The sequence below is a fragment of the Rhea pennata genome, chromosome 19, assembly GCF_028389875.1.
Source record: "Rhea pennata isolate bPtePen1 chromosome 19, bPtePen1.pri, whole genome shotgun sequence".
NCBI classification, from domain to species: domain Eukaryota; kingdom Metazoa; phylum Chordata; class Aves; order Rheiformes; family Rheidae; genus Rhea; species Rhea pennata.
In genome coordinates this window covers 2,928,055-2,951,424 of record NC_084681.1, presented here as the reverse complement: position 1 = coordinate 2,951,424, position 23,370 = coordinate 2,928,055, and the positions used below count along the sequence as shown (strand labels likewise).

General features: G+C 39.8%; 1 protein-coding gene across 2 annotated transcripts in view; it reads right to left on the bottom strand.

Moving 5' to 3' along the window:
* The window catches only part of ABCA5 (ATP binding cassette subfamily A member 5), a 35,329-nt gene extending 18,732 nt beyond the window's left edge, over positions 1-16,597 (bottom strand). The window contains exons 1-17 of one of the 2 annotated variants that reach the window (XM_062591404.1): positions 16,541-16,597; positions 14,354-14,480; positions 13,465-13,531; positions 12,710-12,831; positions 11,758-11,962; positions 10,560-10,718; positions 9,646-9,743; positions 8,449-8,678; positions 6,887-7,028; positions 5,970-6,158; positions 5,477-5,624; positions 4,446-4,614; positions 2,775-2,833; positions 2,079-2,189; positions 1,666-1,841; positions 1,101-1,220; positions 194-332 (exon numbers count right to left, since the gene is read on the bottom strand). In XM_062591404.1, coding sequence (XP_062447388.1) covers positions 194-332; positions 1,101-1,220; positions 1,666-1,841; positions 2,079-2,189; positions 2,775-2,833; positions 4,446-4,614; positions 5,477-5,624; positions 5,970-6,158; positions 6,887-7,028; positions 8,449-8,678; positions 9,646-9,743; positions 10,560-10,718; positions 11,758-11,962; positions 12,710-12,814 — 2,050 coding nt within the window. In that variant the 5' untranslated portion in view covers positions 12,815-12,831; positions 13,465-13,531; positions 14,354-14,480; positions 16,541-16,597. The remainder of the gene's footprint in view (positions 1-193; positions 333-1,100; positions 1,221-1,665; positions 1,842-2,078; positions 2,190-2,774; positions 2,834-4,445; positions 4,615-5,476; positions 5,625-5,969; positions 6,159-6,886; positions 7,029-8,448; positions 8,679-9,645; positions 9,744-10,559; positions 10,719-11,757; positions 11,963-12,709; positions 12,832-13,464; positions 13,532-14,353; positions 14,481-16,540) is intronic. The other variant, XM_062591405.1, reaches the window with a different exon arrangement.
* Positions 16,598-23,370: the final 6,773 nt, after the last annotated feature.

Below are 23,370 nucleotides of genomic sequence, written 5' to 3'. Positions count from 1 at the left end.
CAAAAGGCCGTTCGAATCAGAGTGCTGTCAATCAGCTCCAACCCCAACCCCACCTCCCCCCCCCAAGTATTTCAAATAATCCTGTTCTCCAGCGGTTGAAGGAGCATTGCCTTAGGCACTGTAATGTAACTGTTGCTTACAGACAGCCTCTGCCTTTCTGGACTGCATCACCCAGCATCACAGCAGAACTCACCAGCAAGAATATCTGCCTCGTCCATGAAATGAGTACTGAAAACTGTCACGTGATTCGCTTTTCTGGCTTTCAGGAGATTCCAGACAACATGTCGCGAACATGGATCCATACCTGCAGTTGGTTCATCCAGCAATAAAACCTAGAGGCAAAATGAGAAACATTTTCAAATCCACGTTCACATCTCAAGAAATACTACTTAAACAACAGATATAGGCCGTTCTTTGTTTGAAGGCTGCTATTTAGTTGTTTAAAACATCTGGAAAAATTCTGAAGCATGTAAAGCAGCTACCTTCGCTACTTTTTGAACACATAAATCACCTGTTGTGACAAATAGAAAAATCACAGTAAGTTAATGCATTTATTCCTTTTCTAATACAATTATATTTAGCTATCTATTAAGGGATTATTAATGCACATGTTTTTAAAATCACAGCGAACTGCCACACTTATTTTTAAATATATATATGTAAAAGCACTCTCAATTCTTATAAGTCACAAACACACAGCTACATTTGTCACTCCATGTGCTTGCTTGCATGACTTTGCAAGGAAACTCTGACAGCGGGTTTCTCTGTTGCAAGCTAAGCATTATCTGCCAGACACAATTTGAAACTTTTCATGCTCAGACACAATTTAAAACTTTTCATGCTACTTAGCACATGAAGTGATCAAATCCATAGCTATTGCCATCACCTAAACTCTTAACATCCTGAATCATAAAGGATGAGATGTTTAAGCCATTTTAACAGTCTAAACCACAGATGAGAAGAGGGAACAAAATCAACAGCTGCTCACAGTAACAAGTGTGTGAGGGAGAGGGAGAGGGAGAGGGAGAGAAACCTTGATTTTAACAAAAAACATTTAGGTGTATTAGAAACAAAGTCAAGAATTTAACTGTCACACTTACCTTTGGATTCCCAAGAATAGCAATTCCTACAGATAGCTTCCTTTTCTGCCCTCCACTTAATTTTTTAGCTTGATTGTCTCTGATAGGCTGCATATCCAAATCTAACAACACTTTCTGCACCTTTGAAAAATAAGAAGCAGAGTTATTGTTAATAAAAGCAATGCACTAGATTTTTTTTTTTTACAGGATTACAGTTCTCAGAATTCAGATTAACTGTTTCTAATTCATAGAATATTTGGTATTTGAACTGTGCACTTTGCTAAGAAACCTGTAAGTCAAGATCAGGGACTTAAACTACAGCAAGACTGTAAAAGTTAGATGTCTATGTTTGTACACAAATGCTAGAATTTAAATGTTTCACCAGTATTTTAATTTCCTACGAAGGAGTAACTATTCGTCTTTGTAAAAATACCCATCTACATTCTGTCTCCTTACCAGATGTACCATAAGCTGACATTCCTTTGAACACTTGTCTTAAGGAAGTATCTTTGCAGCATAGGGCCGTTCTGCCCTGTTAAATTAAAAATGAATATGCAACAATGATACTTACGTCTAGCTGACTTACCTCTTGTATCAAATCATTCTGAGGTATTCCTTTAATTGCAGCAAATATGGATAGATTCTCTTCCACAGTTAATATATCAAAGTGTATATCTAACTGAGGGCACACACCCGCTATTTTTCGTATTTCAAGCATTTCATCAATTTCAGAGACTTTGTGTCCATAGACAGAGACAAACCCTAAAAAAAGCCAAAGGTAACCAACTAAATTTTTTTTCACACTGAGACAGAAAGTAGGCTAACACGGTCAGTTAAAAATGGACATTAATCTAAAGTGAACAGTTCTAGACAGAAGCCAAAGAAAAAGTTAGTGTGATTTAGAAAAAACACAAAAGTTAATGTCTTCCATTTTCACAAGAAAGGTTGAAAGGAAACAGTAAAATACAGCCAGAATTTCCTAACATGAGGAAACCTCACCATCCGTTGGTGGACAAAGCCCACAAATGATGTTCATCAGCGTTGTTTTTCCTGTCCCACTGTGGCCAAGCAGAGCTGTAATATGGCCTTCATAGATGTCAAAGGATAAATCTAGCCCAGCAAGGTAAAAGCAATGGAAAGAGGAAACATTAGTGATGTATCTGTATTACCCCATAACAGGCTTGTATCACAGAAGTAAATTCAAATACTGACATATTGGGTATGCATTTACACTCTGCTCAAAGAAACACCTTACCTCCACACTTCGGTACAGCAACACTGCAAGAGCTGCAGCCAACAAAGCTGGGGACACTCACTGCTAGTACTATGATGAGACTTCATTTTAAAAGCAGTACAAGGTTTCATGCCACATGGGAAATGACATGAAAGGAAACAGGGAAATGGGGCAGGGAAGATCGCATTGCTTTACAACAGGGATAGAGAAGGGGTAAGAGCAAGATGTCACCAGATTTTCTCATAGCGATAGAAGAGCTCCTCTTTTTGTGATAAAATTTTAGATAGATTACTGTCAAAGTGGTAAGAGAAGACAAACAATAGCCCATCTGGCATTCATGCTTCAAGCCCCACCCAGCCAAAAGAAACCAAAAAGCCAAACTGAAACACAAAAGACCACTCGTAATTCAGTTATTGCTCCTCTGTATCTCATAAGCAGCTTAAAAACTAAAATGTTCTTACTTCTGAGAGCCTCCACAGTTTCCCCCTTTTTCCTGAATGTTTTCTGAACACAGCTGATTCTGAAAGAAGACACGTCATTTTATAAACTACTTTAAGATCTTTATATGTCATTTTGATCGATTAACATTCTAAGACAGTCACGAAAAACAAGATCATGCTAAAGTTGCACAACATACATTAAAGAGCCATAGAGGCAAATCAAGAGACAGGACATCTTGTAGGACTTACTGCACCTCCCACATTGGTATCAGAAAGTTTTTTCTCAACATATTACTAGGTTAATATCTATGATGACAGAGTAATTTCAAATCTGTATTTCTTTCAGAGAGTAGAACAATGCACTAAAGAGCTCCCAAACTAGAAAAGAGGGCATAACTCTTCCTCAACGATTTCACAACCTGACAGAACATTTAACAGACAGAATATGGAAAAGAGGTGTTAGTACAATAGACTCCAAAGGTGTAACTGCTGGCAGCTCTCGACAAAAATCAAGCAAAGGAATACACGTATCTTTCTCTCCAAGAAAGGTAAAAACCTTCCTTCCAATCCCACTGTTCTCTGAAGTGTGGAAAAACAAAACAAAACAAAACAACCAGTTTATCTAAAGGAACAATGTGAAAGATGGGTTTTGGAGATGCATTTGAAAGCCTGGCAGGCTTGCCAATGAAGTCAGAGAGTGAGTTACAAGTATAAAGGATGGGAAGGAGAATGGGGAAGGAAAGACAATGAAACCTGTATGTACAAAGATAGCAAAAGAGTGGGGGGAAAATGAGGGCAAGCTAGTATTGGGATGCTGTGGAAAGAGTCCATGGCAGATGAGCAAGGCAGAAAAGGTTACAATGTTCTCGCATGAATGTCAAAGCATCAGGAGAAAAAGCAGACCCTTCAACCTGTGCTGGACACTCTAAGAGACATGAGTAACAGAGACAACATAAGACTAAGTCTGTCACTAAGCTCAAGTATTTATTTGAGCCTAGTAGAACCAACAAAGAGGACTGAAGATGAGTTTCTTTCAGGTCACAAAATAATGAAAACAAGGACTAAGGGAATGATTCTGAAAACAAACTCTGAGAAGCACTGGAAATACATGACAGTCTAGATGAAAGATAACTGACAACATGAAACAAAGTGTGAAAGATGAAAGCAAGTAGATCAGTTTTTCAGTTTTCTTTTACCCTCTTACATATGACATCTGGGGTAAAACAACCAAAAAGTTCTGCAGTTTATGAAGAACTTAGCCTTCACATAAACTTAGAATTTAACTTTCTCTCCAGCAAGAATCAGATGTGTGCTAACGGAAAATAACTCCCAGAAGAGCAGGCGTTCCAACATCTGCAAACACTTACGCCTCTTGTGGCCTCAGTGAAACCGAAGGAACGGAAAACGGACTGTTTTTGAGAGGACTCCAATTGAAGGAATACAATACACAAACAAATCCTTTCTTTAAGCCGAGTGATTTACCCTTGGAGGACATCCACGTAGTTGGTGATGGGGCTTCATTGAAAATGGAAAATAGCTGTGCTTTGTGTGTGGAGAACTATCTGCAATGCATACCATATGCTATTTGAATCAACACACTAGAAAAACAAGAGCAATTTTCAAATCACACTTTAAATATCTGGAATGCAGGTGATCTGCTCACCTGAACTTGGAGAATGGGATGAGTCATACCTGATGGCTTCTTTTCCCTGAAATTCAGAAGGAACAGGTTCAACCATCTCACTGAAACTTAAACTGCCATTGATGCTGCTCTCATACAATTCCTTGTAATTTTTTCTGCGCTTTGACCAAAACGAGGGCTTCATGAAGAAAAACGATGTTCGGCGTAGTCCAAACTCCCCTGAGTAATAACAGAGAAAAAGAAAATTTCTTAATAGTACTGTAAATATATCTCAACATTTGAGTTCTGGCTATAAAACCTATGAGTGATCCCACTGCAAGTTTAGGAGCCAAGTCTACATCCTGATGCTGGAGGAATCTAGGCAGCCAAGTTTATACTATCTGCATTTAGGCCATTATACCCATCAGTGGTCCTAGCAGATTCTGGTTTCTTTAAGAATTTAAATATATGCAGAATTTCTTTCTACTCAGGAAAAATTCCAAGTACTGAAAGAACGGTGACTTAAACATACACAATGCAAAGAAACAGAGATCATAAGCAAAGGAAGCTGAAGGGCCTAACCAGGGACTGGTAGCAAGATTAACAACTTTCTTCTGTATTTTGTGTTAAAACTACTGCTGTCACAAGGAAAGGTCTGGAACAGGCAAAGCAGTCTTTAATTTTCAACCCTGCAAAAATAAATTGCAAAGTCTGAGACACTAATTAACCCAGCAAAGAAGGTTTTCATTTTAAAAAAGACTGTCTAATACAAAAAAACCCAAATTAGCTGACGTATCTAGAAGTAATCAATTCTTACCATGCTAATATCCTCCTTACATCTCACAGTTTTGTTATAATAAAGATTATTTCAGCAAAAATAGTCTAAGTCATAATTTAAAATACATTTGTAAATAGCTGGCACCACCTTCTTTCTCCTTAAAATTGAAATTAGATGAACACCACACTATTACAGTGCTAAACGGCCAAGTAGTAATATCATAGTATGTTGGAGTCACTGAGAAAGGATTTCAGACTTGGGGCTCAGGATTTCAGGAAATTGTGACGTTAGCACAGTTCAGTTGAGTTTCTTTCATGAACATACCTGGAATAACCTGATCAAGGTAGACAGCTACAAGCAGATAAAATATGCTATCCAGTGCCAACAAAATAAGAGAGATAAAGAGTGGGTAAGGACCGTGATTTAGATTTGAAAATGTTGCACCGTCTTCATAATCTTCTAGATGCATGACCTGCCAACAAACACGGACAGACTGAAACGTTACAGACCTGCAATTTTATCAGCAGAATGAAATGACAGCATGGTGCAAAACTCAGGAACAGAGAAGATCAAAAAGCGACAGGGATGACAGCAACAAAGAGTAATAGCTGTCTGATGGTCTTCTCTATTTTACTTGATATTAAAATCGCCACAGAGATTTATCACAACAGGCAATTTCCCCAGCATCATCAAGGCTTTTTTTTTTAAAAAAAAATAATTAAACTTTTAAGAATATCTACATCTCTACCACTTTGAAGGAGATGCAAGACAAATGATTGCTATAAGGCTGCAATCTGAGAAGTACAAGGTTATTTACCTCTGCGATGCCAATCAGGAAGGTACATTGACACAAGGGACTCAGAATCCACACAGAAGACTTTGGGAAATCTTCCAGCAGGACAATATTAAGACCCACAAAACCAAAAGCCAGCGTTGCCAAGAATTCAACTATACCCACATTTTTTGACTTTTTAAATAGAGGTGTCAGCATAAGTGCAAAGAAAACCTAAGAACAAACAGATCAAAAAATATAACATGGTAATACATTAAAAAATGTAACAAAGCATAGAAAATACAAAGTAGAAAGACTGTAATTCCATTTTTGTCTCTGGTAATCAAATCACGTTCCTGGTTTACTCAATTCAGCATTAAGCCAAGACCTACATGTCTTTTGAAAACAGACTATCAGGAGCAACAGATTTCTCAAAGACCTCAGGCAAGGGACCACAGAAGAGAACTACGAACGAAGCCATACTTGGCAGTATGCATACACACTCTAATTAGTGAACCTGCTTTAAGAAATATGTAGTAAAGAAATATTTTTAAATTGTTTCATTATGAATTTTGACCAGTAATTTGCTATATTTAATTGACTCTTGAGTTTAATTAGGGCTTTAGCATTATACTATATAGTAATAGCAAATGTTTAGAAGTAGGCATGATTTGGGACTTCAAAGTAGTCCCGCACTGCCATTTTCTGTTCAAAGATAGATAGTGACCATAAATTCAAACACTTTGGTAAGGAAAGCTATTTCTCATAGCCACAATCAAGACCTGCACAAGCCCCTGAACCAGAGGGGACTACAGAAAGGGAACGGGGCACATAAGATAACTGGTTACTGTTTTGCTCTAACAAAACTACATCCAAGCTGTCTAGAAGAGAGAACAGTATCAGATAGGAATGAAAAGCTCTTGGATAGGATGGCCAAATCCAACGAGATTGAGAATACTTACTGAAGAGATTCCGTAAAGAAAAAAAAGAAGAAATATCACAAAGGCACTGCTCTGGGGAAAGAGCGAAGAGGCTGTTGCAATGACCGCCATAAGAATGGACATGACGAAAATCAAACTTGCGTAGAGCAGCACCCAAGAAAGCCTACAAGCAAAAGAGGGGGGAGAGGGGAGGACACACACACACACACAAAAAAAAAGTGAATGAATTCACAGTGCGAATTACTCACAAAAGCAGCTAAAACTACAGTTCTTAAACCTTCCTGACTGCAAGCCTGTCCTTTGGTACAGCAACAAACAACAGCCCCCAAAGGAAAAGAGCTCTTGCACGTATCAATGTAATTGTTTGAAGCATTAGAGCATGCCCATCGATACCGACTGCATCTAAAAGAAACAACTAGATGAGTCATGATATTTTTTGAACTTGTATAATTAATTCCCTAGTTTAACCAGAAGAGGGTAATTGAGCAGCATGTTTCAATAATTAAAGAAATCCTATTTAAATTTTAATACATTAGTCAGTCCAGCAGCTGAGCAAGGTAATAAAATACTGTTCTGTATAAAAACAGAGTTGAAAGTCAGCGAGCAAGTCTAATCTCAGGAAACAAATTCGTCCAGGTGACATTTTCCTCATAAGCAATTTGGTCATGTTTTTTTCAGTTGCATTACCAACATGCCTTTGCAGATCATGCCCATTTTACACAGGGATTCCCTGAACCCCAAAGTTAAAATGATTTTCTCAAGATCACAAATTCTTAACAAATCCTGACGCGTGAGGGGCAAGTGAGGACCACTAGCCAATGCTGCAGGTGAAGGATATAACTCATTCTAAACAAGACTTGTCACTAAGGAAATACTACCAAAAAAAAGTCAAGAAAGAGCTTTGATAAAAAGCAGAAGTGATCAGACAAAAATCAGCCACAGCTGACTGTTATGACACTCCACGACAAAGTCCTAAGATGATGTGGGGCATCACTGCTGGCAGTGCAAAGCTACACTCAGTTTTATCCCTACAGCTACTGATGTTTTCAAATCGGTGCATCCCCTTTTCTGGAAAAAAAAGTGTGTTTTATTACATAAAATTTCCACCACAGTGGAGAAACAACTTAAAATCTGTTGTTCAGACTTCTCTTTTTGTCACATTAAAATTATAGAGTCAGACTGGATTAATTATGCGTTGGGGAAATGCTGCTGATAAGCTCTGAAGAGAGACTGCACGTTACCTGTTTAGCCTCAAGAATAAGTGTTACTGAGCCACAGCATTAAAAATGACAAAACAAATTACATGAAAATCTCATGTGTCATTTTATTCAATCCCTCCAAGTCTTCTGTATTTATAAATGAAGCAACATTACTCCAGTATTTACTTACAAAAACATGCCTACTTCTATGGTAGGCATACTTCTCTATGTTAGATTTTACAGAGCAGTTTGTTTTTAGGTTGCTGCAGTATCAATCTGATTAACTGAAAACAATTAGTGAACTAAGAATAGGATAGGTGGAGTTTATTATATATATTTTTTTAATTTTCTAGAATGGATAGGTTATACAGAATACTCACATACCAAAAGGCAGTGTCATGAAGTCCCAATATTTTTAAGAACTCCTTCAACTTCCTCTCTTTTTCTGCTACAATATGAATTGCCAAATAATACCCAAATGGTGAAAAAGCAATTACTAAGTAAATTAAAATGATTGCACGAGGAAAACTGTCTATTTCCATCACTTCAGCCTCTCCCATAACGACAACTCTTGTTAATTCAAGTTGTTCCCAAATTGATTGATTAGTCTTCAGCTAAAAGGAAAAGAAGAAGAGTTACGCTTGTATCGTTTATGATTTTACATCCCCATTCCACTCAGAAGAACAGCAGTGGTTTTGGCAGGTTTTGTAACCTGCTAAGGGACTGCAACGAATAAGTGCTTAGATTGGTGAAGAAGGTCCTCAGCTGATCCACAGTTAAGTGTCCTCTCAGCTTAGACACCTGTGAAAAGACACGCATTACTGTATCTCCTCCACTGCAATTTAAGCTGACTTGTTTCACCTTAGACATTTGAGACAGACAGCTACCACAGCTCAGCTGCCACGTGGTAACTCATAAAACTCTGCTAAATCAGTTCTTCACCCAAGTTATAGCTTCACTGACATGGAAACATCTGGAGACTTTGAGGAAAATCTAAGACCTTAATTTCCCCAAATCCCAGTCTGAAAGCACAGAAATAGAACATCTGAAGAGATGGAGATAAAATGGACAACAGCTTTGCAATTCCTAGCACTTAAAAAGATGAGACTAACTGAGAAAGAAGTGATGGGAGAAAAATACTTAGAAAGGTATTTCACTGATCAGGAAAAAACCCAGCAAGGCAAATGTTACAGCAGCAGAGACAAATGAACAGTGTTCACAGCACGGGAGGGTGAGTGCATGTGCGTGCATGGAGAGGAACGCAGCCCATCTAACCACTGCCCTTTTTGTTAAAGCATCTGAAGTACCATTTTGGGGTCACCACAGTCACTTATATTTTAATGATTGCTATCACATATGCTTCAGACTCATTTAAACACAACAAATGTCCACGTTATTCAATTGGACAAAAAAAATTCTGTACAAAACATGGCAAAACCCACAAACAAATATCCTGTCTCTTCAATGGATGTAAACTAATGGCTAGTAAGGTATTTTATACAGTTAACAGAGAATACAAAATGAAGGCAATTCAAAGATTTGTACTTCTTTGGTCTTAATACACTGTTTATTTACTCTTACCTGTACAATTGCTGCATCGATGCAGGCTTGCAGAGCTGTAAATCCTGAGTACCAGTATGTTACAGATTCACATCCTTTCACCAAACTGGAACAACTGGCTATAGAATAATCAAGGCATTTAAAAAAAACAAAAAGCCTGAGTTACATCTGTCCTGTTCCCAATGTAAAGATGTCACAGGTTGATACAATCCATTATAAAAGATAGAAACAACTTCCAAAAATATATATATATGCATACATAATATTTATATGAATATGTGTGCGTGTATAAATATATAAAGGACTAAAAAAATAAAAAGGATTAATTTGCAGTACTGGATTCAAAAGGCTCCCTTCCCCAGAGCAAACAAACAGCATGAGGGATATGCCATTAAGCTTATAACTGCTATACAAACAGTGAAAGGATAACAGGATCTGATGAGCTATCAGATAATCTTCTGGGTGGTTTATGGAGTGCTGTCAAAAACCCCCTGAAAGCCAAGAACAGAAAAACACACGGAGCATTGCTGTCTCCTATGTTCTGAAAACCCGCAAAGCTGCTTCACTGAAAAAGCCAAGTCACGCCAGGATGCAGCGGATCTACAGACTTGCACTATGCGGCAGAGAGCACGTCTGCACAACACGGCGCGGCAGGGCCAGCACCAGCGCGCGGCCGGCCTGGCCCTGAACCACGGCGGGACGGCAGCTGGAACGGGGAGAGCAGCAGAGCTGCGCCAGGCCGGCGCCGCACTGAAGCTAACCTGCGCACCTTACTCATTTCTGCATTATGCTAAGTTACACAGCACTCCAAATAGCTTCATTTTTTGTAGCACGCAACATCAGGCAAAAAAAAAAAAAAAAAAAAAAAAAAAAAATGAGGATCTGATTTTCTAGCTTATTCCTTAGGAAGTAAAAATAAGAGTGTTCACATGTACCTCTTGACTCCATGTAAAGAGAAGACATGGTAACAGAATCAGGAAATCTAAGCTGGTAGGACATAGCGTCGTTGAATACTACGCCCACAAAGTTGGAGCGTTTAAAAGCACCAGCCTCCTGCAGTTCTTCTTCACTTAAATATTCTTCTGTGATTATGCCTGCAAGATAACAAATCATCATGTTGATTTAGATACTAGCACAGCAGCAAGAAAAAACTGTGCCTATTTTAAAGCAAAGTCATGCCAGTCACTGATAATTAGTTTCAATTTGGATATATATAGGGCTATATTTTTGTCCTGGTAAATAATATTCCCATGAATATAAGCCTGCAGTAGCGCCATGTTAATAGCAGGGAGAGTAATTCAAAGGGAAGTTTACCCCAGCACCTTTCCCTCAATCCTTTTTCCCCATTTCTCCTGTAATAACAGCTTCTGTGCCCCAGTTCTTACAGGCTATCTGAGAATTTATTTTCAAGTACCAGCCCTTTTCAAGAAGGGCAGATTAGCTGGTATAGAGGGTTAAATATGTGAAAATACAGCATTTTGCCACTGGCTTCAGCAAATGACTTCAGCTCTCAGCTCACAGAGAGCACAGCAGCAGTTTTAACAGAGAAAGATACCAAAATAAAAATACATCAGAGTGGTTTGGGATATATCAGTTACCGCTAGCTGTGTCAGCTATGTAGAAAAAGCACTTTAAAAAAATCATTTTTAAAAATCAAGGAAGTGACACAGTGTTAATGGGAACTATAATCAAAGAAAATCATTTTCCTCACAGTAACAACAGGATTGAAAACTCAGCCTAGAATATCGGCAGATCAATATCATCTGTTGAATTTACCCCAGGATATCACAGTATAACACCAATTAGTTCTAGAGAGTTTCAGTGGCTTTTAGTACTTTGCATTTTCTCTAAAAACCTTTCCCTTAGCTACATAAGGCTTGTTAGCTGTAACAGGAATATGTACGTGACGAATATGAACTACTCTGAGGAGGCAATGCAAGAATATTTACCAACCAAACAAAATTTCTTCACAGTCTATTCTCTTTAGCTGTGATGGAAAAGAAATGCTTTCCAGTCTGTCAGAAGCAGACAGGTCTGATCTACCATTAGCAGCAACAGTGAACTTCCTCTTTAAACACAAGCCACAACACGAGATATGCTTAGAAAAATAAAATGCTCAGGCATTCAGTATACCATCTTCAAAGTTATCGAAAGCCACTTTCTTCATGATTTCTCTTGCCATGCTGCTTGGTGGTGTGTATCCAATGACAAAATTCACCAGCAAGGAGGTATCTAGTGTACCAAGATCGGTGTCGGGTATCTCGTTGTATTTCTTATGTGGATGCATCATACTCATGAGTATTAGCCAAAATAAGAAAAAGAGTGGGAAAAGAATTTCCTATATGAAAAATATAAGAAAAAATGAGAATTTCAAAGAGAAGCAGTAAAAAAAAAATTTTCCTGAGTCACGCAAAGTTTAAAGAAGGGACTGTGTCTTTAATTGCTTGATTGTGAAGATTCCTTAATGATTTCAATGCAACAACAGATTTAGCACCTTTAGTGCCAAAACCTTCTCTGTAGTAATGTAGTACGATTTTAATAGCATGCACCGCTAACTTGAAAAGCCATTTTAAAGTACAAAGGAATAATTCCACTCGCTCTAAGTATCAGTAAATTTATGCTATTTATAAAAAAGCAAAACACAGACCATGAACCATTAAATAAGTCAAGCCAAGCACTGCACTGTCTCTTGTTCACCTCAGAACTTCCCTTAAAACATCATATATGTCATCTTTGCATAAGGCTAAACCTTCAGAGGAGATTAAAAGATTTTAAAGAGCTCTAGCCCTGCTATACCAGTCAGCTATGGTCCCCAGGAAGCAGGCAGACTTTTGTGAAAGTGCACTAAGATTGCATAATTAATTCAAGGATATCTTCTAGATAAAAAGGTATATTCTTATGATACATTTCCAGTTTAAGGGTTGTAATAGCTTCTGAAAAGGCCTATTACAAGCCAGAAATCAGGGCAGATCTGGAAGCTTCAGAAATATTGTATTGAAGCTGAGCATTGATTCCAATTCAAGAACCACTTAAACGTAGAGTAACCGTAGACACAAACATGAGAGTAAACAAGCTATCCACTTACCTGAACACTACTTTTTTTAGTCCTGCATTTAACGAGACAGTTCTTGAATAAAAGAGCTTTGGTTTGTCTCCATACTCCTGCCTCTCTCCGAGTACTTGGTGCCATTTTTCAAGACTAGTTTGCTTAACAGAAAAACAAACAAGCAGGATAAAATGACAAAATAATTCAAAAACACATAAGCCAAGCAGTTACAGCTTTCACTACCTCTAAAAAGCACTCTCCAATATACTTGCTAGACCCCTGCTACAGTAAGAAATTGTTAGCACTCATTTATAATCAGAAAGTTGTGCAAAGAGGAATGGGAGAGACCTCAAGATATCACTGAGTGATCTTCCACTCAAAGACAGGATCAGCTCTACGCAAAATAACAAGATTGAAACTAACTTTGGCTTATTTTCATTTTATTACACAGATACTATAAACAAAGTTATTCATCTCAGTGCTTAATTCCAATGTCCAACTCGCAAGCTCAGGGCAGCTAGCCAGACCAATGCATTTATAGAGAGAGACATTACCCCAGGCAAACTGTGCAATTTACTGTGAGTAATTCTTTTTACTGCAGCAGATGTAATACTACTTATTTTCCTAATTTACCTTTTCATTAGGCAAGCTGAATGAACGCTACAGAGTCTCTGAACATAAACGTTTGGGGAAAAAGTTTGGAAAATGCTCTTTCCACAAGCGCCATTTAAATTCCACTGAGACATACTTTGTGAGCAAACAGTAGGTTGGGGAATTATCAGGTTTTGACTCACAGTTCTGCTACCAACTTGCTGTCAGAGGTGTGAAGTCACTGTTTAATCTCTATCTCCATTTCCTCACCTATAAAGTTGAAACACAATCATTAACTGCCCAAGAAAGATCACATGAGAACAAATGCAGCTCTTTATATTGTTTGGCAAATACAAGCTACTCTAAATGATTACCAGCACCATTTCCAGTTCCTATCTTACTAGCCTAGCTAAGAAGATCAGTGCCGAACTAGTCACATTGCAGGGTCTTGCAAACTCAGGAGCACATCAGCTGTCTAGCATCTCCTTCTAATGGAAAGATGGTTGGGATAACACAAGAAGAAACCATTCGAATGGCAGAAAGCTGGAAACTGAAACTCTCTGTACCAAGACGTTCTCTTCTGAGATCACTCACACATGGAACCAAACATCTTGGGCCACAAGTCTTACCTGCAGCACTATATGCCACAGGTGAACAATTCAGTCATTTTTCAACATTTGAGTCAAAATACAGTACAGATTTTTAGAATTTATCTATATTTCAGGTTTTCTGGTTATCAACTCATTCAAAGAGTCGACAAATGTTTTTGGTGATTGCATGTTCAGAGTGGTTTTATAACAGGACCTGGCTGCTCTGCTGTCTTTTAGAAAACAGGCAGTTCAAGGCTCCTTCCTTGCTATATTTTTAATATGGAAACCTATTTTAGGAATACAAACATTACCTAACTACAGTAACACATGAGGTTGTTCAGATGTTAGCACCACTGCTACGAGTTTAGCTTGTGCAATGAAAAACTTCAAACGATCACACTGCTTATAGACAGGCATTTATATCAAAGCATGCATTTCCTTAAGAGTAGAAGGAAAGAGAGGAGGGGAAGGACATCTGCAAGCAAACAAAACCACCACTCACCAGCTTCTCAGACTCTGATGCTGAACTTGGCTCCACACAGGCTAGTTCACAGATGCTCAGAGCCTGTTGGGTCTGTGGTCCCCTGCGAGGCAGCGAGGCTCTGGCCAGGCACATACAGCATGAGGGCCTGCAGGAGACATGTTTGCAAGTCCACTGAAAATGAAGCCTTGGGAACAGGTTCCAGTCAGAGCAAGCAACTACTAGACTACCTTTAATAGCACTGAAACAAATTCTGCTTTAGAAATTAAACATCTTGCTTTTTCCTCTTCCTATAAAAAACAAAATGCTTAAATGTCACCATAATGCCACTAATGAATTCTTGCAGGAAAAAAAAATAATGCAATAGCACTAGACGTTTTCAAGTGAGAAACGCTTTAAAATGACAGATGATTTAAAAATAATCAAGAAAAGCAGCTATTGCTTACAGATTGTAAAAATCAAAGTGTTTCTTCTCTCTGTTCACAAGTACTAAGCATTCAGACTTCCACTGCTCGAATTTCAGGAGCAGATTTCAAGCGTTTACAAGAGGAGAAGCTCCACTGACTTCCTTGCTGAATGCAACATGACTGGATTAAACAGCATAGTGTTCCTCAGTTACGCTTTGTTTTAACCAAGCCCAGAAAAGCGGCAAAGCTAATTTAATCACATATAATCACTAAAGTTAATGACTGCTCTTTCCTTTCTATCCAGTGAAAAACAAAACAACAACAACAAAAAAAAAACACAACAAAACAAAACCATGCACAGTGTCAGTTGCACATATCTGCTGGAATGTTTTCATGCTTTAATTCACATCATTTAAGTTAACTACAAGAACACTAATTCATTTCTTGGTATTGCTTCTGGGAAGCCACTGCAGCAAAGTTTCTGAAATTATGTTACAAACGATCAAGAACACTGAAAACCATCACTTGAATGCTGAAGAACTGTACCCTGGCAAAAAAAAAAAAAAAAAAAAAAAGCTTTCGGGAACTGCAAATGAGGAAAACGAATGCAAACACTCAATAGAAAAAGGAGCTGCCAAGACTTTTATTTGAATAAGTATACTAGACAAAATGAAAAGACTCTTAACCTGCAAATATCCTCAACAATTTAGCCACTTCCCTACAATCTCGCATTGATAGAAGCATCTGAAGTACAACTGCTCATGGGTGTCTCAAAGCAACCTCAAGGAAATTACTGGTTTTGTGCATTTAATTCTACATTTCAGATAGTGATGATTCTTACAGGAGAAAAATAATGCTAACGTGATACTCAGAAAAAATTCTCTCTTTTCCCCAGATGTCAAGTTGATAATAGACTGTAGTGGTCAAGTTACATGACTGTGCTTCAAATCACATTCCCTTGTTTTCAAGCTAAAGAAAACGCTAGGCTCAGCCAACTGAAATGTGGCTTAGTTAAAAAAATGTTATATCAATGGATAACAGTATCTGCAAAAAGATTTAAAAAAACAGATTATCGATCTTACCGAAACAGGCAACAGACTAAACGATATATAAGCAAAACCCCGACATGCCTTTTATCGGTCTTGAATTATTTAGGCTAAGTACTCAATGTGCGCATTTAAAAGTCAGACCGAATTCCCGTTCCCACCTGAATCCCAAAGGGAAAAGCTATTCCTTCTGCTGGCGAGCGCCCATCCGCAAACCCAGCGTCACTCGACCGCGGAGTAACGAAATAAGCCGCAACGGCCCAAACGCCGTTTGCAGCGCAGCGCAGCGCAGCTCAGCGCGCTGCCTGCCCTGCCCCGACGAGCTGCTCTCCGCGGCCCTTCGCCAGGTCCCTAATTGCGAGCGCTGAGACAGCGCCGGGCAGAGCGACCCTCCTCGCTTGCCCTTCCGCCCCCCACCCCCAGCCCATCAGACGGTTGGTTCTTGCACGATTTCCTCATGCTTGCACACACGCCCAGCTTAAAAATATATAAAAAAATAACCCCTAAGTAAACAAGTAAAGCAAACGGAGCGCGCCACGGCAACGCCTTTGCTGTATAGTAATGACGCGCACCGACTGGTATAGCAAAACCCCTCCTCTTCCCCCGCTTTTCTCCCCCCCCCCACCCGTTTTGTCCCCATAAACGCCCCGCACCGCCACGGCTGCGGGGACGCATCGCCCCCCCGCTGCACCCCCCCCCCCCCCGGGGGGGGCCCTTCCGCGGGCGCGGCGCGGCTCTCCGCCGGGGGAACTCACCGCCCCGCGGCGCGGCGCGGCCCGGCGCGGCAGCGGGACGCAGCGCTCCCCGCCCGGCGCAGGGCGAGGGGCGGCCGCGCTGCTGCCACCGCCCCCGGGGCGGAGCGCGGCGGTTCTGCCCGCGGGGCCGCGCGCTCCGGCCAGCGCCACCCCCCTTCCTGGGGCCGCCTCCCACCCCCCTGCAGCACGACCACCGCCTTCCTCCTCCTCCTCCTCCTCCTCCCTGCGGCGAGCAGGGCCCGTTCGCCGCGGTTTTTAAGGGCGAGGCGGGAGCCGCGGCGCTAGATGCAAGGCCACACCGCTGCAAGCGCCCCATACCTGGCCGCATCACCAAAACCACGGCCAAAACATTGAAAATATTGCCTTGAGCGCAACCGCTGGCTTCTGATCCCGTGTGCCGGCTCCCTGCATCGTCAGCTCCCGAAAAAGCAGGAATACGCTGACAGCAGGGCTGTGCCAGGAGCAGTGACGTTGCCTGCCGAGTCACCCCTCCTTTCGAGCATACATGGGAAAGGCTCTTCCTCGATGACCAGCCTTTTGGGGACAAGGGGGATGTTTTGTCATCAAAAATACAGAGTTCTTAGCTATCTTGTTCACAGTGTTGAGACACCAATGTGGCACACATTTTTAAATGCCTACTTCAAGCTCTTAAGAGAAAGGATGAGCTGAAAGCTAAACCCAGAGGTGTTGCTGCAGAGGACAGGCTGCGTGCGTCTTCCAGAAGAGACAGCAGCTCCTTGTGTTCCACAAATCATGCTTCCCTGGTGGAAGCAGTGTTATTCTGACGGACGAGGTTTTAAGCTACTATTCAAAATGCCCGTTTGAGTTGGTTTTGCATACCTGGCAGGTGCTGTATGAGCATCACATATGCATGTGTTGAAATGCAGCTGTATAACATGAATTTGGATTCAATATTTTTACTTGGAAAACTGCAATGAAGTGCTTGCTTCCACATCTAGAAGAAAGAGAGTCTCAAACTACCTTATTAAATAGAAAGCTCAGTTTACATTTCTAGATATCAGACATGCACAGCCTTCACATTCATACTTTCACTTGCAATGATGATTAGGAATATTCATGGTTCAAGATACCTCATTTGCAGTTTTGCAGTCTCATCCACCACATTCATACTCCTGGACACAATAAACCATCTTCCACTTGCCTCCTCTGTTCCCTGATGTGATTTTCTGCACATTCAATGCCATTATGGGGAAAGCAATCTCAGAACTCAGGGGGACTTCTATGTCCAGCTCTAGTCAACGACTTGCTAGCACCTTCCTTAAGGGGCAAAAACATCCTTTGCTTGGCAGCTTCCAAGCAAACATCCCCGCGGTCCAGGCACCACGAAGGAGGCTTTGTGGATGAGACTGCTTCCACCAGGTGTCCTCCGAGAGCGACGCGACTCCAAGCACAGCATAGCAACAGCTCCGCTGACCCTGATACCTGCTTATTTCTACACAGTGCATCAAAACTAGTAGCTGTGAAGCAGCTCCCAGGTGGTTGGGTTCAGGCACCTGCAGTTACACCACATTTAGAAAATGATAAAAGCTCATCTCATCTTCTTGCTATCGCTCCTCTAAAAAAGACAGCCATTGACAACGGCTGCTTTGACCAGAAAATTCTTTTTTTCTTCTAATTGCCATCCAACAAAGAGTATTAGATACAAATACTCTAAATAATGCCTAATTTTGCCTAATGAATGCTGAATAAATACAATGGCATAACCTGAGCTTCAAGAAAACTAATGTATCTTTGTCTACCTAGCATTAAACATAACAGAAGGCCTGTCTAGGACTGAATTTTTCTGATCACTTCAATGTTTTCTATGGCCTCCTTCTATACTCAAAACTTTAGCTACTCACATTTATGTTCTACCCAGAAAGTTTTGAAATCCTGGCAATTTAGGGTATTTTAGTATAAGAGCCCCTCATCAGCAGGCTGACACCTCTTATTCACTTCAAATACAGTCCCTCCGGGAAAGGGCTCAGAGCTTGGTATCTATAGCAATAGCCCATCTTAACACAATTCGTAGCAACAGCAAAGTGAACAGTCTGCACAAAGCACTGAAGTGGTTTCACATGCAGTTGGTCCAAAACATTGTGCCCTTCTATGCCACAGAATACACAAATATTTCAGGCTATGTCATATGGGACGATAACATGACCTAAAATAAATTGTAGTTTCAGGCAGGTGACTAGCATCACCACAATGGGCATTGTTGCAGTTTTTGGAAAACATGACATAATGTCAGCGTGCCAAAAAGCACATGTGCTGCTGAATCTAGTACAACAAGCAAGTCAAAAACAATCCTCAGAATGGGGAGAGAGCTTGCATAGAGTAATTATCACTTCAAATACTTCAATGCTTTTCATCTTCAAAGTACATTAAAACCATTACCTAATTAATTTTTATAGCATCCCTGTATGTTCAGGTGCCTTAAATATAACCTCCATTTATAGACACAGAAAGCCAGGCAGGAGTTATGCAATTTGTTGAAGGCCAAAAGAAGTCTGCATCTGAGAGATGTGTATTCCTTCTTTCAAACAGCAGTAATCAGAAACGTCTCCAACTTTTACTTCTTGGCAAAAAGAATTTCAGTTCAAGAGAAAGCAATTTTACTTCCTTAACTGAAGTAATGTTTCAAGCACCTAAAACCAGGCAATAGGACTTGTACAGCAAAGCTGCATGAATACTGAACAAAGGTTCGATAGGTACAAACTATCCTATCTTCTTTAACAGGGGCTCAGACTTGGAATATTTTTGAACTATAGTTTCTACTCATCTCAAAATTGCAAAGCTTTCACTTCTACATCAGCAAAGTCAAGGGTGCAGTCTATAACAAACATACTGAAAGATTACACCTGGCAAAAGAGTTGAGCATTAAGGAGCAGACAGTAACATCTGTGCATTTATTCTAAAATTTTAGATGTTTCTTCTCCCTGCTGCTGAGGGAATTTGGTGTAAATATTCCATAGTTGAAACAGTTGGTGCTTAGACTACGTAAGTTCAACAAGGGAAGGTAAAATACTTTTCCTGAATGATCTGTTGAGTAAGTTTGAGTTGGAATTCTCTTAAAGATAGTAGGCAATTTATAAGGGGGGGGTTTGAGAACAGCAAGGTCTATCTGACCACTGAAAGAGCTGGGGGATCCAAGCTAGTGCAGGAACTGTGTTACGTGGTCAAAGAGTTTTCCAGCTAAGTCAGACTATTGCTCTTGAGAGTACTCAGTGCTGAGTGTGAGGCAGTGAGCCCTCACAATTGCTTGAACAGTTTAAGGAACTCAGAGTGGATCCTTGCAATAAGGTCTGGTAACTTTTGTGCCAGGAAGGTTTTTTCTTCACTTGTAAGGCAGCTCCAAACTTTTCTCTTCGCTTCAGTAGTTAGTCTGTCTTCAGTTTCCAGATATCCAACATCTAAGTAAAGGAGATGGTTAAAAGAGACAAGAGTTCAGGTAAGTAACGCTGAAAGAAGTCAGTATTTGGAGCCAGTATAGTCATAGCTGAGGCTAAAGTGATAGTGTTTCACTAGCTCCTCCTTTGAATGCTGTTTTGCATGGCATATATAATAAAAACAGTTTAAGTTTGGAATACATAATTCAAAAATTTAAAGAAATCTTGAAATTTTGAACTCAGTATATTTTGCCAGTGTTTATGCTAGCAAGTCTCAAGTTTGTTCTCTGTACACAAATGACCAAACAGCTCATGCCAAAATGGTGAGTTTTTTTTTTTTTCCCTCCCAACTTTCAACATTCTCTGCTGATTTACTAACCTACATTGTACCAGGAACTCTGAAGCCACCACAGTGCATGTAGAATAGCACTTTTTCCCCTGATAAACCGTGGATGGACATTCATTTTATTTTGGAGAATCTTCTTATGGAAGTGCTTCACTGAATACTTGTATATACTCGATATTGTAGACAGCTCTTGGTTTCTCACCTAAGGAATTCAGTGAGCAGCATATTATGGAAATGGTTGTTCAATATGCTTAAATTCTAATACACAGTGCTTCAAAAAGAAAAGGTGAAGTAACTGAATTTCCTTTAAGTATTTAGTGACTCAGCCTTTAGTTTAAAAAGAGAAAAGTGAACATTAAAATCACAAAGAACCCTTTTGCAAATTCTTTGATAGAGTCCCTGCTTATCCTGCTAGAGAAATGATTGTGCAATATATTCTACATCTGAATATGGAACAGAGCAAGAGAAACGCGTATGTCAGAACAGCCATTACTTCTTGAAATCAAACATGTGAGCTCCATGGATTCTGTTATGCTACATAGAGAGGAAAGAACAAGTTCTGCAGGCAGATAACCAGATGGTCAGAGCTAGAACCTTATACTTGGATTTCAGTTTTGTAGATCCCAGGTCTTCCCCTGTCACTATACTTTTGACTCCAGCACGGCTTTTACATCACAGGGGGGAAGAGGGTGCCTGTTTTGACACTTCGCGTTCATCAGAGGCTGCAGAAAACCTAGGAATGCTCAAATGATTCTGTCCATGGATGCTGAAACTTCAGGTAAGCCACTGTCCTTTCACTATTTTCTTTTTTTATCAAAGCATTGTAAAACACATTGAGAAATCAGAGGCCTGCCACATACGTTGCTCAGATTCAAATACAGACAAAACAAAACTGTTTTACATTTTTTAGACTTACCATCTGCTTATCAACTGACTTAAATACTACTCCCTACCCATTTTTTGTTAATGTTTAGATAAATTTTCTCATGCAAGACACTCGCTTGTACATTAGTTACATTTGTGCCCTTACTCTGTGGCAGACACTCTCCTGACCTTGGAAATGTCACTGTTGCAGGAGAGACTTTGCAACTGTAACCTAAAGGCTACTTTGAGCATTGCTAGTTTCTGGCACGCTACTCAGGAGGAGATTGCTCTGTCTGGACCGGATCTAAGAGTACCTTCACTTTCCAGAAAGCAGAAATAAAAAAAGAAACAGCATTTATACCATAAATCATACATGCTTTTGTCATGCTATAAGAAGGCACAGATGTTCTCAACCAACAAAAGGATTCTTCTGCACCATAACTGGTGGTCTGTAAGGGCTCCAACATTGTAATTCTCTTCAAGAGTACTGGAGGAGAGCTGGTGCCAGGTTTTCTGACTGGTTTCTCATTGCTGCGGGATTGCATTAAAGAACTGTTCTTTTATTTCTTCGAAGGATTGCTATTAGAGACTGTGCCAGGTAGCACCAAATCATATATGAAAACAGAGTTATCTATTATGTCCCAGTTCTATTGGGAGACAGCATTTCACTTTTGCTCTGCTTTTCAAAAGAACATAGACTGGAAGAATAAAACCACAGTAATATGCTTGTGCCATTTTTTTGTTATTGTTAGTTTTGTTCAGCTGCAAGTCAGCACGCGGTATGGTACATCATTATGAACAACAGGGGTGCCAAGCTGTAGCAGCAACCACATCAGAAACTGCTGCTGCTGCTTCCCAGCTCTGTTCACCTATTGCAGTTTTGTTCTGACAGAAACAAAACTGTTAAAAAGGCAGGCTGTCTGGAATCTTTTAGGTTTAATTAAGGATTTTCATGCTGACCTGGATGTACCTGCTAGCAACAGGTGAAACTGGAGAGTAGATTTAGGCCTTTCCTTCAGATCAGCTATTCTTCCTTTCCTCATGCAAAAGGAGGTCTTAAGGGGCATTCAATCAGACGGTTGCCACAAACAGTTTAATCCAGAGATCACCTCAGAAATCAGGTAGCTTTGCTTGCAATACATTATTTCACCCTCTGGAGCAGATGCAACAGCTCATAAGACAACAGAAAATACTTTAAAGAAGAAATCTATTCCATGTTTACTGTATGTTTATTGATGCAAGCACACATAAAGGATGTGCCTGCATCAATAAACCTGCATGTAAGCACAGAGATGATGCATCCACATCATCCCAGGCTCTCTCTGTCAAGGAAGCTCTTCAACAGTAATCCTAAGCATCTAATTTAGAGGCCTAACTCCTTTTCCTGAGCTATAAGGAGACTAAAACAATAAAAATAAAATAATAATAATAAAAAAACTGTATGAACACCAACCTCCTTCTGTATTTCCGCTCTGTTTTTAAAACTCTGCAGCCAGTGTACCTATTTCAACAGCCCAGCTGAAAATGGTGTTTTGCAGCCTAATAAAGCCATGAGCTCTTTGCTATCAAAACTCACCTGAAATTTAGAAGCAAGACATGATTATGAAGCACAGAGATACTGACAGTCATTTCTACTTGTGGAAAAAGAAAAGAGTTTAAAGTGCTGTTCAAAATAGCAGTATTTTGCATCTCAATAAATGGTTACCCAAAATGTAAGTCCTTTAAGAGTCAGTTTTGCTTATGGACTGCAAGCAATCCTGCATGAACAAAATTTTATTTTGTGCCATTATCCACCTTCTATGACAACATTACAACTGGCTCAAAATAAATTTTCATATAAGAAACTTCAGTCTTGGACTAAGACCTGGCACAGAGAGTTTCAACCCAGAGTAAACTTGTATGGGAAGTTAGAAACTTCTGAAAAAAAAATTCTAAATGAAGCATCCATAGCCTCTTTACAATATCAGTGCCAGAGAACACAAGGATAATACATATATTGTATGCAACACATATAGAATATTGTAATTATAGCACATCTATACTAACATATATTCATTCTAGTCATCAATTATACCTCACATTTGCAAAAAAAAGAATCAAAATGCCTATTTTAAATCAGTTTTGCAAAACAAGCAGAATTGTATCAAGTTCTCAACCATAAAATAACAAAGAGCAAACTCTGCTTTCTTTGCTCAAATGAACGTTAAGCAAACTCATTTTGTCTGCCTGTG